At 41.6% G+C, this 18,158-nt stretch overlaps 1 protein-coding gene across 1 annotated transcript; it reads left to right on the forward strand.

Annotated features, from left to right (window-relative positions):
* Positions 1-5,148: 5,148 nt before the first annotated feature.
* LOC104318997 (claudin-8-like) lies at positions 5,149-8,774 on the forward strand. The gene has a single exon (XM_069785254.1). The coding sequence runs from the start codon at positions 5,706-5,708 to the stop codon at positions 6,378-6,380; it is 675 nt and encodes a 224-aa protein (XP_069641355.1). The 5' UTR covers positions 5,149-5,705; the 3' UTR covers positions 6,381-8,774.
* The last annotated feature ends 9,384 nt before the right edge of the window (positions 8,775-18,158 follow it).

Genomic DNA, 18,158 nt, shown 5'->3' on the forward strand with positions numbered 1-18,158 from the left:
TGTGGGCTAATTGCAGGAGATGCTAGAGAATGTTACTGAGGCAGCCACCTGAATGGAATAAACTGGCATTTAAATTTTCTTTCAAACACATCAATCACGGAACTTTTTCTAAAACAATGAAGAAATATATTAATCTCAGACCTTCATATTAGTGATCTCATCTCTTTCTCTGCGAAGAAAAAAGGAACTTTATACAAAATACTTCATGTTCCTACTCATTTCACAGCAAAGGGGTGATGGGTTTCAGTGAGTGTAAGCTAGGTATCCAAAGTCAGAAGTCAGCTTCCCCATATGACCCTTTCTAGCTTGCAGGGAAAACCTGCACAGCAAATGCTAAGAGTTTGGGGCCAGATATGTCCTATAGCCTCCCTAAGGTGAATCCGTCCTGGTGCAGAATGATTCCATGACATCTGCCTATGAACTTTATCTAGTCCGTTTTCCAAGCTGCCAAGTGGATAGCTTTCCATCCCTTCCTTTAGCATAGCATTGTTTGCTATTAATTCTTACGAAAATTCAGCAACATAATAGGTCAGTTCTTTGTATCCAACTCTTCATGAGGTTTCAGCTGTCTCTAAAGGTGTACAGAGGTAGATAGCATAGGAAGTTGCTGCCTCTGATGCTCTTCAGCCACTGGGTATGTTCAGAAATCCTATTTTTGAACTGTGTGTCCCTGTTCCAAGTTAGGCAAATTTTCTGCATTACCATTTCATAAAACAAACAGAAGTTAAAAGCAGGGAAATTGAAATTTCTGCACCACATGTTAATCCAAGGGGAACATCATCACATTGTCATGGATTTAAAGCGTGGGGAGCAAGAGAAGCAAATACATAAAGTTATTTGGGATATTAGGCAAAAAGATTTTCTGCAATGCTGTTACTTTACTAGCCAAGTATTATTTTTTTTGCCTTTCTGTCATTGCCCCTTTTGCCATCTAGACAATGGTGTCTTGTTAGTGCTAATTAATGGACAGAGAAGGTACAGGAGTAAAAGCTACCTCAACTGAAAAGAAGTGGCTCTTCAGTGAAGCTGATTATGAATGTATATGACTCTTTTTGCTTGCACTAGATATGTTGAACTGGCTTTTCATGTTCTGCCACATTAGGTAAAAGATCCTGGAGAAAAATAAGGGCCAGGTTACAGTATACCTGAGGCAAGCCATAGAGCAGTGCACATCCACTGTCACAGTAATAATAGCCTTCCAAGAAAGAAAATGCTGAACAACTTGTCTAACATCAACACTCCTCTGTTTTTCCATAAAAGCTTCAATAATCAGGATTCTTTTCAATGTGCTGCTGATGCAGGGTAAGATTTTTGGAGGTGTTGAGCAACCACTTCTTCCCCCTCTCCCCACCTCCCCCTCAGCATCAGTGATTGCTGTTAGCACTTCACAACTCTGGAATTAAAAAATGCTATATGCTCAGGAAGAGGAAGGACATTATGCTTAAAACGTATTTTCCTGGTGTATTTTATTCCAGAACACCTTTAGTGGCTGAAAATGAGTCACGACAGGGACTTGGGGGCTGTACTGCCCTGCTGGGGAGCAGTGGGTTCCTAGAGAAGCTGTGAGAAATGGTGCTAAGTGGCAGCTGAACTAATCATGGGGTTATCATCTCCTCACTTCACCTCCTCCCCAAACTGTGAGCAACATTCAGAAGAAAAGCCATGTAACAAGGGTGAGAAGTCCCTTCTTGCTCTCACACAAGGGGATTCATTGGAGAAAGATGCTACCAAAGTGTCAAAGAGACAGGGAAGCAAAATGTCCTGACCGTGGGGTCCTGTTTGAAGCTAACAGGCAGACCAACCAAGCCCAGTCCTGAAATGTTACATATTTTCTGCTCAGGCAGTGTTGTAGTTGCTTTAGGTCCACATTATTCAAGGAGAACACAGGACAACGGGTGCTTGCAACTGACTTACTCATCTGCTCTGGTGAGGAGAAAGAGGAGAAGGGCAGAGCTGGGAACGCCAAGCAGGAAAATACACAGGTCATACAGAAAAGCTCGACACTGATTTTAAGGCTATTAATTCCTTAACATAATGGGAAAAGAAAAGAAGAGGAAAGCAAAGAGAAAAGAAAAGAAAAAATGAAAAGAAGAGAAAAGACAAAAATGGTTACATTATGTATGTGCATATTTGTTTTGTAACAAAATAATAGGATCCTGTGGCCAACAGTGAAATATGATTAGCTAGTCACAGGTATTTCTGATATTTTGCTATAATGAAATGGCATGTTTGAATATAGAGAAGAACAAATAATGGGATTCTTGACTTGCCCCCTTCCTGTGCTTTAATTGTAAACACGCAGATGCAATCCATAACGCTAAATAAGATTTTCCCACATTTCCTTCTGAAAATGGTTTTAAGCAAGATAAGGCACTAAAATTTAATCCTTCTAAGAATGTGCAAATACTGAATCCTTGGTGCAGACATAATCTTACCATGAATTTGTATGGGAGCTTTAATGGTTTTGTAAATTAATCAATAACGTGGTTAAATTATATTTGCTCAGCTAATTATTTTCCATGTCCTGTAAATTAGAACTTCAGTAGTCTCTAAGAAAAATCAGTCTGCTGCTTGTATCACACTTGTGTTTACTTACTGATATGTTATTAAAGTGCTTGTTTATTTGTTCTGCTATAGACTGGTAGCTTTTTCTTTGCTGTTTGAGTGGCAACCATGGGGCTGCAAAGTCATGCAATGATAATTACGTTATTATATATTTAATATGCCAAATCCATTTTAGCAGAGAAATACTGTGCATATATAGCCTTTCCTTAAAATCCTCCATGTCTCGCCCTTGGGGGAACAGGATTTAACCACCCTCTTCCCCCAAGAAATCTTTGGGACTTTTTTTGATGGCTGAAATGGACCTTGATTGGATTTTTAGCCTTGTGACTTTGCAGGGCACAGCTGCAAGCATGGGTTGGATCAGATGACATCCAGATGCTCCTTCTGACTTGAATTACTCTGTGATTCCATGAATCCAGTCATCCGAGAAGTTTTCCCCGCTCAGTTTTCGCAAAGTGCTGTACCCAGGCCCCCGTCACTTACGGGTCTATATGACAAGGCTAGTTTGCAGCGTGCACAGCAGCAAATTGCAATTTCAGTTACATGGACTCTTTCAGGCTATAGCAGTCTACACAGTTCCTACGCCAATCCAGTAAGCGTTAGCGTGGCCTCTCCAAATTAACGCATTGGGAATGTATACCTTCTGCCCAACAGAATCAAGTCACCCTTTGTCGCTGGCCAGAAAATGACACCCTTCGCAGGAGACCAGAGGCCGCAGCAGGAGGCGAGCTGTTACCCCCAGCGCCCCTGCACCTGCGGCACGCTCACCTTTGGGAGGAGGGCACTGCCCTCTCCCCTGTGCACGCAGGCCAGCAGAGGCAAGGAGCGCAGCAGGGCGCCAGGGCATGGGGCTGCAGAGTGTAAAGCCCAGGGGCAGTCCAAACCGACAGGGGCCTCCAGCTCGCACGGCAGTCGTGGTCCCTAACCCAGGAGGCCAGAGGGCCCCTCCTTTGCCTTGCTCACAGGCGTGGCCAAAGGGGCTCGAGCTGCCAGCGGAGGCTGGCTGATGGCGAGCGGGATCCAAACCGGCGGATGAAAATGTGTGGCAGGAGAAATGCAGAGCAGGCAGCGTAGTCGTGGTGGCATCAGACACCGCTGAGCAGTAGAAGCAAACCCGAAAAAGCAGACTCCTGCTTGGCTTCTCATCCCTTAAAGTGCTTTTGGAGCTGCCATCAGACTAACTGTAGTTTTCAGGGCAAGGCTCTCCGTGCCTTCGGATCAGGGAAGGCATGCAGACAGCAGGTTTGATTTCAGAGATACAAACAAAGCCAAAACGGCATAATGGAAACTTGCCTGGCCACAAGTCAGGGCTCAAGGGACCAGAAACAGGAGGAGAGGTTACCTGTCTTCATCATTTTAGCATGTCTTCATAAGCAGCAGCCTGCTGCAGAGGTTGGAAAACCAGGTGGATATGAAAGCCAAACTGAATATGAAAAGATTTGTAGAGTGCTTCTTGCTTTCCCTTGCCTCCTAACCGTAGTTTTACGCACACACACACAGAAACACGCTTAGGGAGCATAAAATATCACATGTAAGTGGGACTTTTATCTTTTCTCTATCTTTGATATGCCAACAAGCCGGCATGTTTAGCACTGCATTGCTCTGTTTTTTTGCATTTGCTTTCTGTTTTTAAAGATATATAAATGGCAAGAAAAAGAAAGAGAGGCAAGAAAGTTCAAATAAATAGCAGGAGACTAGTATTTCAATATCTAGCTAATATCCTAAATTGATCTTTTACGGTGTAACAAATCAGTTCTTGTCTTAACATGTGGAGTACTACTTTATAACAAAAGATCCTAGTTTATGCCGAATTTTTTGTTTTCCATGTTAAGGCACATGCAGAGATCAGGCTGAATATTTCATGCATATATTTGTAGCTATATGAATTTGTAAAAAGAATGCACTGTTACTTGCCTGGTTTTTTTCCTAGATTTTTGACTGTGATTTCTGTTGCTCTGACTTTCCCTAGTTTCTTCACCTGACATTTTCCAGGATTGTCTGCTGGTCACATCACACAAGAGCTCTTGAATGAACAGTTCACCTGCTCTCCATACTTATTATGTTTGAACTTTTTTTTTAATTAAAGTGATGTTTTTCTAAACTATTTGTTTGTACATGGATAGCTCTAATAGGTCTTTACTTGGAGAGACAATGTTTTCCATTTCACTAGACTACATCATAGGGTAATTGCTGGGTTCACTTTTGCACAGGAAAACAATTTGCTACATAGCTTAAATCACCATTCTGTAGACCTGATTGTGCAATCATTTAAGCATGTGGGTATCTCCAGAAGCCTCCCTATTCCCATAACACTCGGTAGAGCAACAGAAATGTATAAAGCTATATATGTGTACAGGTATTAGCAAGATTGAGGTCTGTTAATTGTTCCTTCTACCTCTTAAACGGTCTTTTGCAGCTTTGATTATCCTCTGCAGAACTGTTTCAGGTTCAGAATTACTTTATCTTTATTCTTTTGATTTGTTTTTTAACTTGATCCTGTCACTGCAGTACTCTCCTTCAAGCTTCAGAACAAAAGTACTTTTGGGAGCAGAGGCCCTGTGGCAGGGAGCGCAGCTCTGCTTTCCTCCTGGCAGTTTGCCACCGAGCCGAGCTGAGGCAGAATATTCTTGCTTATTCAGTGCAATAGCTTCAGTAACAGCACCAGTGCATACCTAAGTCTCCCTATCGAGACCAGTCCATTCCCTTAGCACAGACAAACCTGTAGAGTTAAGCTAGAGTTAAGAGTAGGGCTTTCTTTTTTTTTTATTTTTTAAATAAGAGACTTCAATGCAAAGCATTTTCCTCAGAAGGTGCATTTATCCTAAGTGGCTCTTGCTGGTTTACACACACCCTGTCCTTTCTCTTGCTTTGGAAAGTTGTTCCACTTGATTGCTCAGTTTGCCTCTTTGAGTCAGTGGTGGCAGGGGAATTATAAAGGCAATGAAGGAGCAGCCAAGTCCCAGGTAGTGTGTGCCAGATTTAAGCTGATTTAAAGTTGTGCAGACTGACTCTGAAACTTTCTTTGCACAAGGGACAACGACTTTCAGAAAAAGTTGCTCTTTTTTTTTTTTTTTTTGCCAGCAGTGTGCGCCTGGCTCAGGGAACCTGCTGAGGCGTGCTCACCTTGTTTCAAAGGCAGCATGGTCGGTGGTGCTTTGCAGATTGCTGGGCTGCTTGTTGGTGGTATTGGCATGATCGGGACGTTTGCTGTCACAGGCATGCCTCAGTGGAGGGTGTCTGCCTTCATTGAGAACAACATCATCGTGTTTGAGACCATTTGGGAAGGCCTGTGGATGCACTGCATCAGGCAAGCCAACATCAGGATGCAGTGCAAGGTCTACGACTCCATGCTGGCCCTCTCGCCGGACCTGCAGGCATCCAGAGGGCTGATGTGTGCTGGGTCAGTGCTCTCGTTCCTTGCTTTCATGGTTGCCATTATTGGGATGAAGTGCATGCAGTGCGCGCAGAGCAGCTGGCAAGCCAAGGGCTATATTATTCTGGTGGCCGGGCTCCTGTTCATCCTCTCGGGTGCCGTTGAGCTCATTCCAGTCTGCTGGGTTGCCAGCACCATCATCCGTGACTTCTACAACCCCATGGTCAATGTTGCACAGAAAAGGGAGCTTGGAGAGGCCCTCTACCTGGGCTGGGTATCTGCCTTCTGCCTCATTGCTGCTGGAGCCATATTCTGTTGCTTTTGCCGCTGCTGCGAGAAAACCAGAAGCTATGGATATTCCACACCAACCCACTACCCCACTCACAGCCAGCATTTGTACAGGAAGACTGAAAGCTCGTACTCCAAAAGTCAGTACGTCTAGATGCCTCCTGCCTTCTCCTATTTTTGAAGCATTCAATTTGTCTGGATGGATTTCAGCTTCTGCACAAAAGGGCAGCTGGAAAGCTGCCTTTGCCTTCTGCCCTGTAACTGCTGCTGTTGGGGCTGCGTTTTGGAGCTGCAGTTAGCCTGAGTGGGCTCTGCTGTGGCTAATGCTGCAGCAAGGACAATTGTAATGCACAGAAAGGTGAATGTTTAATATTATTTTAACAGTAACTTGGAATAGCTTTTGGTTTGTGTGGCTCTGCTTTGGGTTGCATTTTATGTGTAAAACAGTAATAAAAGGCTTAAAGTTCCACTGTAATATGAAATTCTGGCCTGTTGCAAAAAAGTGGGGAGTTCGGTAGCTGGGTTTGGGGTTTTTTTCTTACCTGGGAAAGAGGCGATAACAGTGAATAAGGCTAAGACAATAATGGTTTAAAAGAACAGCATTCACTATGGGATTGTGTAGGTTTGTAAACTGTAGGTTTAATGGGAGGTTGCATGAAGAATTTATTCAGTAGAGGAAGGTAAGCTGAAATATCAGAAAAATATCCCCTATTTCAGAGAATAAACATAGTTCTATGTTCATCCTAAATATCATCTTTTTGGTGAAAGTTAATATTCCTTTTGTAATCCATATAGGTCAAACTCATTCACATTCTTCTTTTTTAGAAGCAGCAGTATTCCTTTGCAAACTCCTCGTGGCTTACAACCACGAGGTTTTGCAATATTTCACAGATCACAAACACTGTGTTAGTTACTTGCCGCAGGACTCTGTGATAATATATATTTTTAAATAAGAGTCTTTTGTACAATCAGGCTGATATTTTTGCTGAGACCCACTCACACCAGCATAGTTTATAGGCATAAAGAACATAAACAATGATAGTATATTCTCACAGTTCCCATTAAAACAAGCTAAACAATATTTTTAATAATATCATGCACCCATGATAAGCAACAATGTAAAGAAACCAGTCTACTGAAAAATAAATAGTTCCATACAAATTAATCTAATAAATTACCCAAATTAATCAATAGTGGTAATATTTTAATAGAATTTTGTAACCAATGATTAAGTGGTAACTCCAGACCCACAGAAATCAATGGAATTTTGCCTTTGACTGAACTGGGAACACAATTCAATTTGTGGTTTAATGGAAAACAACATTCTTGTTCTAGACTTTGATTGACTTTTAAATATTTTATAGAAAGTTTATTATGTGATCTGTAGTTCTCCAGCAAATTCCTTGGACTATTACTAATTGAAAGTTCGGAAGGAAATTCTTCACTTCAGAAGATGCAACTCTGAACAAGCTAGAAGAAACCAAAATCTGCTCTGGAACTCTCTTCACAGTGTTTGTAAGATACATAGTAAGATGTGCTTGATTATGTAATTTTAATTTTCTTCCTTATTTTTAAGCAAATTATTTCTACATATGTATATGTGTAATGTGCATGACCTTTCTGTAATATAGCAGTATGTGGCTGTATTTCCCCTGTATTCCTTCATTAATGTTTATGCACCAGCTCAGTCTCTTTTTTGGGTGGAAGAGAGTGGAGGAGAAAACCTGTTGTTAGTGGCATTTTATGAATATCCTACACAGAATTCATAGCTAGACACCAGGTTTTATAACAGTGTCTATAATAAAGTCACCTGCCTAGTTCAACCCTCTAAAAGGCAGGTACAAGATATTACTCAGAAAACTACATGTATATGTACTAGTGCATTGTAGTTATCTCTGCTGTCAAAACACAGAGTGACTCATACAGTATTCTACAGGTCTGAGGCAAGCCCCAGTGAAAAGTGAGATAAGTCTGACATCTCTGAAAAAGCCTGTGTACATCGAACACTACAGCTACATTGGATAGTATTGTCTGTTCCTGGTAAAGCACACACTGATCTACTTGTACAAACAAAAGAAGATACAAGAAGACTATAAAAAATCTTCCAAAACTATCCACAGGACTAACAGGAACACAGATCCAATGGACTGTGAATGGGACCCTGAATTTTTTGAAAATGTCCCTTAGAGATCCTGTATATGCTGCAGACAGTTCACCTTATTGTAAGATATACATATTCCCGCTTAAGAGCCTCCCATGCACAGCCAGCCATTTCCTTTAATTGTATCTCACTCATATACTGTGGAACTGAAATGAAAGCTTCCATTTTAAACAGAACGGGGCTCCCCAGGTTTGTGCATTAAATAAACCCTGAGTCGTCTGAGCAGAGGGTCCCATCTAGGGGTGTATATCCAAGCACAAAACGACTGCCTGAAGCAATAAACTTTCAAATACTGTATCCTGTAATTTAGAACTAATTTTTGTGCTTACAGACAAGAGACATTATTTGGGAAATAAGCAGTATTGCCTCCATAAATGAAACCAAGGGTGTCTAGCTTGTTCCCCTTTGCCCTGCACTTTGAGTGCTTGTCTGCATTCCTGCAATGTAAAATGGATGTGGAGCCTTTCCAGGTCCACCTGGTGCCCTCTGTGCTGTGTAAATGAATAAACAACTGGCAGGTCAGAGGAGAGTAATGCTTGTTTAACTCAGATGAGTGAAGGTTCAAGATTTCTACCATTGCTCCGTTATTGAGCAACTGGGCTTTCATTTATAATGTGCCTCTTCTGAAATTCTCCCACTGCTGCTGCAACTGTTGTGGAGGTCTAGAGTGTAGAGCTGCCACTGGCATTACTAGGCACTGCTCTCATTAGAGCTAGACAGTGAGGTGGTAAACATATGGGTGGCAGCAGAGCCGCAGTTACAGGAGCTGATTTGTGCAGGCAAGGCAGAGCCATAACAGAGCCTGAGTGTGTGTGAGCTCCTGTTTTGCAATTTTATATGCGAATGAGTCATCTGACACATGAGGTTATCACACGTCTGCAAATCCAGTAAGGTCAGCTGCATATAATGGATTTGTCTGTGTTTTTAAGGTGCAGTCCTGAACAGGTGTTGTACTCCCCCGTGTTTTTGAATATACATGGTGCCTATATGTGAGAGTTTATCTGTAGGCTGCTTGCTTTCTGTTCAGCTCTCAAACATGACTGGTAAAGAATAATAGAAAATGGAGCAGGGACAGATTAGGAGAGGTCATATCTTGGGCCTCACAGCCAGGAAGGCTCATTACTGAAATACAAGAATGGCCTTACTGTGTCAGGCTGGAGATGTATGGAGATCTGCTGCTGCCACTGTCAGCGGCAGGTGCCTACAGAACGGCAGGAGACCAGGGCCAGTGGACAGTTGTGCTTGGAGGTACTGTCCCCACTTCCAGCATCCTGTCCTCAGGGTATCTTTGTGCTTAACAAATCAGCAGGCTTGTCGGTGATTTCAGCCCATCACCAAGGGTCATACTCTGACCCCACACAGTGGATATAGTGGGTTTGCTGAGCATAAGGCATGATGCCCATCTCTCCTTTCCTGCTGAGCTGGAAGAAGGGCAGTGCTGGGTAACTCCAGCCCTGTGAGGGTTCAGTACTTACAGTCCTGACACAGGCATGTCCACTACCCCAGTCTTGCCTTGCAGAGCAGGGTTGAGCCCCTGAACAGAGCCCCTCAACAAACACCCACCTCTGTTCTCCATTTCATATGCTTCTAGCCTTTGTACTTTGCCTGTGACTCTACCACAGATCAACCCCTAGGCAGCAAAGCAAGCTGAGCCTTTCTAACCTCACTGCCTCCCCACTCATCCCACTGCCCCGTGGAGCTGATGGCCACAATACTTTCCTGCAAAGTCTCAGCAAGGAATCATCACCTAAGGGATGTAGGCCATTGGCAGTCCTAAATATGTGTTGCTTGAGAAATTAGGAAAAGGCTGATGCCAACTAGTTTACCTGGGTACCGTCAAGAGTCCCATCAGCACCATCAGTTCCTTTCACTAGTGGGAGGTCATCCATGTAGGGCCAAAGAGGACAAATAGGAGAAGATACTGTGAGTGGAGTTCACTCCAGAAAAGGTGATATCCATTAACTACTCCCTTCGTCTTCTCAATGAACAAATACGCTAAAATTTTTCCTGAGAGATGTTTGTGCAATAAAATCTTCCAGGGGTGGCTACTCTGCAATGTCCTTAGCAATCTATCCCAGTACTTAATTATAATTTTCATTAAAAAAGGTTTTCACGAAGCTTAAACTAAATCTCCCACTGCAGGCTAAGGCTGCTCCACTATTTCTTGTCCCATCAGCAGCAGGCATAGAAAACAGGCTACTGCTTTCCTTTAAAGCAGAGAGCCTTTTCCATATTTCAAGACTGTTACATTCTGACCTCTTGAACCTCTCTTGCTTAGCTTAATCATCTCTAATTCTTTCCTCACTGGCATACTTGTTAAATTTCTTCCCGTACTTGTTTACCTCCTCTGGCTGTTTTTGGCTGCTCCACCTCTTTCTTTAAGTTTGATGCCCAAAACTGGAGAAAGAATCCCAGAGGAAGCCTCACCACTGCTGAATACAACCACCATCACACTGAATATACTTATTGCAGGTTGTCATAGCATGGGGTAAATGATTCACAAAACCAAGCAAATACCTTCTTTGAATATGTCAAACACATTGCATTTCTATCATTTCAGGTCTCAAGATCAAACTTTCCTGCACTGTGGGACTTAATCATTGACAGTACAATAACCAACGGGGTGTCTAATGCAAATTTCCTTGCTGCAGTTCCTCCTTTATTGCTAGATCTCTGAGGATACTAAGATGAGACCCCAGAGAAATCCTTGGCTCCAACAGTAGCAGAAATCAATGTCTGGAAATAGGAACATGATAGTTTCCTTCCAATATATCCTGTTGTTACTGTACTCACTCATAGATTCTGCATCCACATTACATTATTTTTACTCTTCTCCATCCCTTCAATGTCTCTGTTAATTTCCCACTGCTGTCTCAGATGCTTTAATAAGGTCCAAATGGATTAGAGTTTCTCAACTTTTATTTTCTATAAAATGTTACCAAACAAAAAACGAATCTGTTTTTGCTGTGTCCATGCTGCATTTTATTTAACCTTCCATTTACTTCTAGGTATTTATTCTTTTCTTCATAATGGATTTTAAATCATCTTATACTATTAGATTCTGACTAATGGGTTTCTAGTTGTGCACAGGGTTTTCCACCTCCCTTCTCATTCCCTTACTTTCATTGTTGTCCAGGCACACAGTATCACTCCCAATGTGATACATATGCTAACAGTCCTTGTTACCAGATTTGGAAGTGCACATGCTGAATTTCCTACAGTAGAAATTACTCTCGTTCTTCAGTTTGTACTCACAAAGATTTGGAGTTTTTTATCTACCTTGGATCAAGTCTTGTAATTCTGTCATGCTCTCCTTCTATATCCTTGTTGTTACTTAAATTCAAAGAAGAGGAGGGCTAACTACCTTTCTCAGACTCATACTCACAGCCTAGCATGCCTCTTCCCTTGCCGTTCTGTATTATTTGTATGCCTCTAGCACCTTTTATTATTCTATTTTTTGAAAAGCCTAATTTGGATTGACTTTTATTGAGCCTCATTTTCCCCTTAAATTTTCTGACCTCTTAGATGTATTTTCTTTGAAAGTTTGTTACCTTTTCTGTTCTTCTACAACATACCTTCTCTGTGGAGTTATTAATCCAGTTGAGTATCAACCTACAAGTCTCTCCTTTCCTTCCCCATGGGACTCACATTCCAGACACTTCCTAAGGAATTTTTAAGCCTCATCCACATTCACATCCCTAAGCTGTTCAGTTTAATTAATAAAAAATAACATGATTAGGATCAGAGGAGTTGTTCTCCCTCAATTCTCCAGGCACTTTCACCTCATTGGCAATGGTCTTCTACAGAGATACAGATCCCCTTATCTTAATGATCCTTCACATACCATTTCCTGCCTCAGGATGTGAACCCTGTTCCATTCCAACCCAAAAGCATCAGATTTGCTGACTCTTTTCCCACCTCCATTTTATACTTGTTTTTAAGTCAGTTTGCACATATCAGACTGTTTTCTATCTTTTTTTCCTTTCCCTTCCCTAACATCCAGCCCATTAACTCCCACCACGTGGTTGGTAGAAATAGTTATTAGACATTCCTCCTTCTGAAGTATTGCACTCTGTGCTAAACTACACATTTCAGATCTGGAATGAAAGCATCTGCTGCTTGATCATGGACAAAGAAGTTCAAATTTTGAATGGCTACACAGTATGCTGCAATTAGGAACAGCACTGGATTGCCCCTGAGGGGAAGCAGTGTGCCCACACTGGTGAATCATTTGTGCCCTTGCAGGCTATGGGCTGTCACTGTGCAGAGACACATCAGCCCCCAAACTACAGTGACAGTGGTGCATCCTTGGGACTGCTATGATTCACGATGCTGGAGAGGGTGTTCTGAGAGCAAGTGACAAAAATTAATTGCTTCCTGCAAAATACTCCTGCTTTGGTCTCTGTGCCAGCACAAATCCAAAGTGATTTATGACTTCCAGGAAGAGGTTCTTTTGTGTAAGTGCAGGAACAGCTGGTTGGCTGGGCAGGGCTTCCCCTCTCCTCTGCATCTTCTCTCCCTCTGTTTGAAGGGGAACTGAGGTAAATCGGGAGATGAACTCCACCAGCTACACAGGCCCAATGGGCAGGGGCTATGCTGCTGCTTCCTAGGGGACACCCAGCTTGCCAGCTGGGGAAAGTCAGCCAGGGTGTCCCAGGGAAGAGGTGAATCCCAGTCCTAAGGAGAGAGGAGTAATGGAACATCCTGGCCAGAAGCACAGAGGTTTGATAAAGGACTCTGGATTTGGGTACAGAGAGAAAGGTGAGAGTCTGGGGGTAGAGGGTGACCCTGGTGTGTGCTGAGATGACAGGTTTAGGGGTGTCATTGAGGGTAGTGGTGGCGGACCTCACGCTGCTAGGGTTTATTCTGGAGTTGGAAATGAAGAGTGTAGTTAGTTACATTCAGGAGCTGGCGTTTGGGAGAGGATAAGAAGTGAGTGGGACAGGACTGGACAGGGAGGAGCCCAAATTATAACTGAGAAAGATGGGAAAAAACCCTCTTCTTCAAAGTTCGAGACTTACTTCTTTAGTTACCTGCACTGCCTGGTTACTGGAAAGCTAGTTCAAGGGTGTATTGTTATGCTGTGCTCCAAAAGCAATCTTTCTTGGGATTCTGAGCCTAAGAACTTGTTTCTAACAGTATCAGGTAGTCTAATAAAAGCTATTACCTCCTTCTACAAACCTTGTCTCTCATCTATCTTTAGGCCACCACTGCCACAATATACCTTCTCCTCTTTTATTCCATCATAGTAAATCATGTAAATAAAGGAGTTCCCCTGTGCTTCATCCAGTAATAGCCTAACAGCATACCCTGCTGCTAACTCTTATGAAAACAATCAATACTGCCTTGGGAATTTGCCACTGTTACACTTCCAACAGCTTAATGTGAGCTGCACAATCAAATTCCCCCAAGTATTTTCTAAAGGAATGCTTTGAGGTCCTGTCATTAAACAGCAAAGTAAGATAGCATATTTTCTGGCAGGTTCTATTTCTGTCAGGATGGCTACTCCCTGTGCACAAGGTATTGAGGTGACAAATACCTTGTAAAAGCCTGAAGCAGTTTAGATGGATTAAATACTCAAAGGAGTATTTAATATTTTATTACTGTAGAGTTTTATTACACTAAACTCGAGTTCATTCACAGTGTCCAGGAGACAGGCTTCCTCAGACATGGAATATCATTAAGAGTTTGGCAGTTTTGTCAGGCTGAGAATTTCAGGCATGCTGAGGAAGAAGGTGGAAGATAAATATTAGTTCTTTTCAATTCAACTGTCAGTCATGGGTTGCCTCAAAGCTAGAGTTAGAGGTCAGCACCCAAGTACAGTGCCTATCATGTGGCTGGGGGAAATCCTTCTCTAAGCTACACTGAGCAGATGTTCCTCTCATTCCAAAATGTGCCACACTTGAAGAGAGGGGGAAGGAGATGTGCCTTCATCTTTTAACATATGTGCAGGCAGCAGTATTAAAGTTAGCACAAATAAAAAGGCCTCTCTTGGCTTCAGTCCATTTTCTCCTGAATTAAAACAGAATCAAAGTAACCTTTTGCTTCACCAATAGGCTCAAAATACAGTAGTCAATCAAAATACCATAGAAAGTAATGGAACCATTAACTCAACTTCATTGACCAGACCTTGTAAATAAAGTGGTTACCCCAGCATGTAATGAATGGACTAGTGGAAGCCACAAGTAGGGAGGAACTGATGCCATTCACACGTGTTTCCAAAACAAATGATCTGCAGACAATCCTAACCCTATCTGTTGTATGCTTAAAGCAAATTTTACGTGTAGAGAATGATCTAGGTCTACCTAGGTCCCCAGAGCCTCTGCCCAAGGGGACAGTATATAGAGTGACTGCAGAGCCACAGCCTGCTGCACTCCACATTGCCAGGCTTTGCAGGTGGTTAGGCAGCTTTGCAGCCTTACCGGAAAACTGCAGCCTCTGGGACATTAAGAGACTTAACTGTAACTCTTAGTAATCAGTAATCTAAAGTGTGCTTTTGATAAATCTGCATATTTGCCTGTTCCAAAAATGTTACAGAACCTTAAATTTAACTCATTATCCTGTAGCATAACTAGCCTACCTATTCTCAACGAGAGCTCATAATGAACTATGTACATTTTAGTTGTACGTTTGTACAAGATTAAAGTCTATTTGTCTATATACAGGTGCATGTATATGTATAAGGACTCTAAAATTCCATGTACATAGAAGATATACAAAAAGGAATGAAACCTGCTTTCTGGGAGGCAATTAAGTCCTTACATTATTGATGCCTGTAATTAATTAAGCACTGGGGATCATTGACAGGTTCTGTTAATCATATGGACTGGAGATGCTCTACTTCCCCCTTTTCAAGGGGCATCAACTTTTTAAAAGCTAGGTGGGGAACAGAAGATAATGCCCTAGGAAAAGATTCAAATGAACATCCTGATTTGAAGGGAAGAGAAAATGTAAATCTGAACAGAGATCAAGGTAAAGATTAGGTGTAATATGGTGCTTCTTCAGTTGCTGATTTTCCTCTTTGAAGGCAAATTTTGGGGTGGACATCTTTGCATAACAACTGGTATTCTCATCTTGAGGCAGGTAATCATCCAAATAGCATAACAGATGGATGATACACAGAATGAGGTGACTTCTAAAGTCTAGTCAGGTGTAAATTTGATTTTCCTTTTATTTCTTCTCACCTGACACTAAAGCCATTGTATCTGCTATGCCCACCATATAAGCATGTATTTAATTTCTACTTTAAGAGCTGTCTGATGTTGAGTGATTTTGAAGTAACTCAGTCAACTAAGCATTTCTTTCTGAGAGGTGAAGTGAGCATTTAAATGGAAGTAGAGTTCTCGAGGGTATACAAGGGCATAAGAGCTCCCTCCAGGCTGATTCAAGCATAGGAGTTTTCTGCCAAAGATAATTCTTCCAGTGATTAGCAAAGCCAGGGGTTCATTGGCATTTAAGAGGTTGATGAGATTTTCCAGTCCTCATGAGTTTCCAAGATGCTGGTAGTGTTTCTTGATTTATTTTTTTTTCCAGCCTGTGTCCTGTAGCTCATTTTTATTTCTGAAATTTATCTTCAAATTTCAAAACTGCCATTTATTGGTTTTCCTTTCCTGCTTCCTTCCCCTCAGGTTTCAATAACAAGAACCATCCTGCCAGTGGACAGGACATGCAGCAGTGTAGCCTGGATGTTCCTCTCTTACACCTACATCTACACTGGATGTCACTTACCATAGGTACTACTTCCAATTACAGATCAAAAAACCACTCAACCATTTAGCACTCTCTGGATCTATTGCTACACAATCAGCATATGATGCATTTTAATAGTATTTCTGCGAGCAGTTAATCTTCTATACAAACTTTGCCCTGGCTGTCACAGAGAGTAATTTTATGCATGACCTCAATGGCTGACCCTCCCAGAGTCACGTAAAGAAAAATTATTTCAGGACAATCCTGCTAGATAAGGTAGTCAGACAAACAGATTCAGGGCATTAGGCATGGTCTGTTCTCCAGCTGTGTATACCGTCAAAAGCTGGCTGCCTGAAAATGTTGCACAAAGAGTTTTTCTGTTGAAAAAATGACTTTTAAATGCTAGTTTTGAGAGGGCTTTGCCATAATAAGTTGATTTCTTTTTTGAAGTTAAAATAACAAATCAAAAACCAGTTTTGAGAATTCAGAGGTAAAAAAGTCCTACAAGATGAATGGAGACTGTACTCAAGTTAAATAGTACAGGTCTTGTGTGCAGTCTTCTTCTAAGGGAACAGTCTCCTGCCAGAGAAAGGAGTTTCTTTTAGGCAGGTAACCATCTATGACTTCTGATTTCATCTCTACACCTCCTTCTTTGTGGCATCTAGCAAAGTGCCTTAACTTTTCAGCATCATGGCATTCTTTTTTTATGTCTGCAGAAGAGTGATGTAATATTCATCTCTCTCTAAGAACAAATCTGATAATGTATTTAGTTTCTAAAGGTTACATTTCACATCTTAGCTGAAGACATTTTTTCTCTCCAGATTCCTGCTGGCAGGCTTGAAGGCAAAAATGAATTGCTCAGATCCCTTGGGAGTATTTTCCGCATGGACATGTAACATTATACTATATATCTTGTATTATCTGGCACTCCTTCCTTGCAGTTAGTAACTCTAGGAAGGAAGGGATTTTGTGGGTTGTGAGTGGTTTAGATGGGCAATTCACTTTTCATGGGTTTTAGCGTTTACTTTGAATATGTTGTGTAGGTACCTAAGGCTGTAACTAAATTAATACCATCAAAGGCAATGTCTGATATTTCCAAACACACAGAGCCCACAACACTACAACCCACAAGTGATTGAAGAATACATCTTTCTTTGACAGCACTTCTAGAGGTCTTCATCGTCTTTAGTGGGCCAATGTTGTTTTTTTTTACTAGCCCCATTGGTTCAAAGAGCTGGAGTAACCAGAAACGCATCGATTTCAACAACACCCATGAGTTGTCATCATATACTATTATCTCAAGGTAGGGAGAAGAAAGTAAAAAAAGCATAGTGCAGCAGTTATTCCTAACTTGCTCAAGGCAAATCAGACTTTGGCATGCTTTTTTGTCCGGGCTTGTAGCTATCTGTGCAGGCTGAGATACGTGCTTGTGGGAGGGATCTCTGACTTCTTTCAAGGTGCATTGTACGCTGAAAGAAAAGCTTATCCTTTTCATATTAGACAATTACCCCCAAACCCTCCTAATGTTACCGGGAGAAGATTATTAATATGGAACATAATGACAACACTACCCTTCTAATGGGGAGAGAGTCTCATAGAGGATTATTTCCTAACAGTGACCTCACTTGCGGATTCAAAAGCAGGAGCTGTGAAACTCTGCCAGCTATTTTCTTTGTCGTCCTTGTGAATTATGCAGCTGGTAGAGTAAAGCTTTGATGTTGATTGGAATACTTGACTTTCCTGTACCTGTCTAATATCATGATTATACTTTTGTATTTGATCAAAATGAGGAATCAACATTAAAGAGCTACACCAAGTACCTCCTAGCTTGATTTAAAAAAAAATATCAGATGTTTTCCCAGGGCTGTAGCACTTAGAAAGTAAGTCCCACTCCAAGTCCAAGTTTAGCTTTTGTCATAAGAACAACTGTAATAACGTATTTTATATAATATTTTAACAGATAGAAGTGCAGATTTTCTGTACTAGATTTCAACATAGCTGCGATCTTGTAGTTAAGAAGTTATTAGCCCTGCAATTAGGTACCTTTAATTGAATCCCTGACACTTACTTAATTATAGCATG

This window comes from Haliaeetus albicilla, chromosome 6, assembly GCF_947461875.1.
Source record: "Haliaeetus albicilla chromosome 6, bHalAlb1.1, whole genome shotgun sequence".
NCBI classification, from domain to species: Eukaryota; Metazoa; Chordata; class Aves; order Accipitriformes; family Accipitridae; genus Haliaeetus; species Haliaeetus albicilla.

What these genes read in the sequence shown, in the direction of transcription:
- LOC104318997 (XM_069785254.1), top strand. Translation starts at nt 5,706, where the DNA reads ATGGTCGGTGGTGCTTTGCAGATTGCTGGGCTGCTTGTTGGTGGTATT.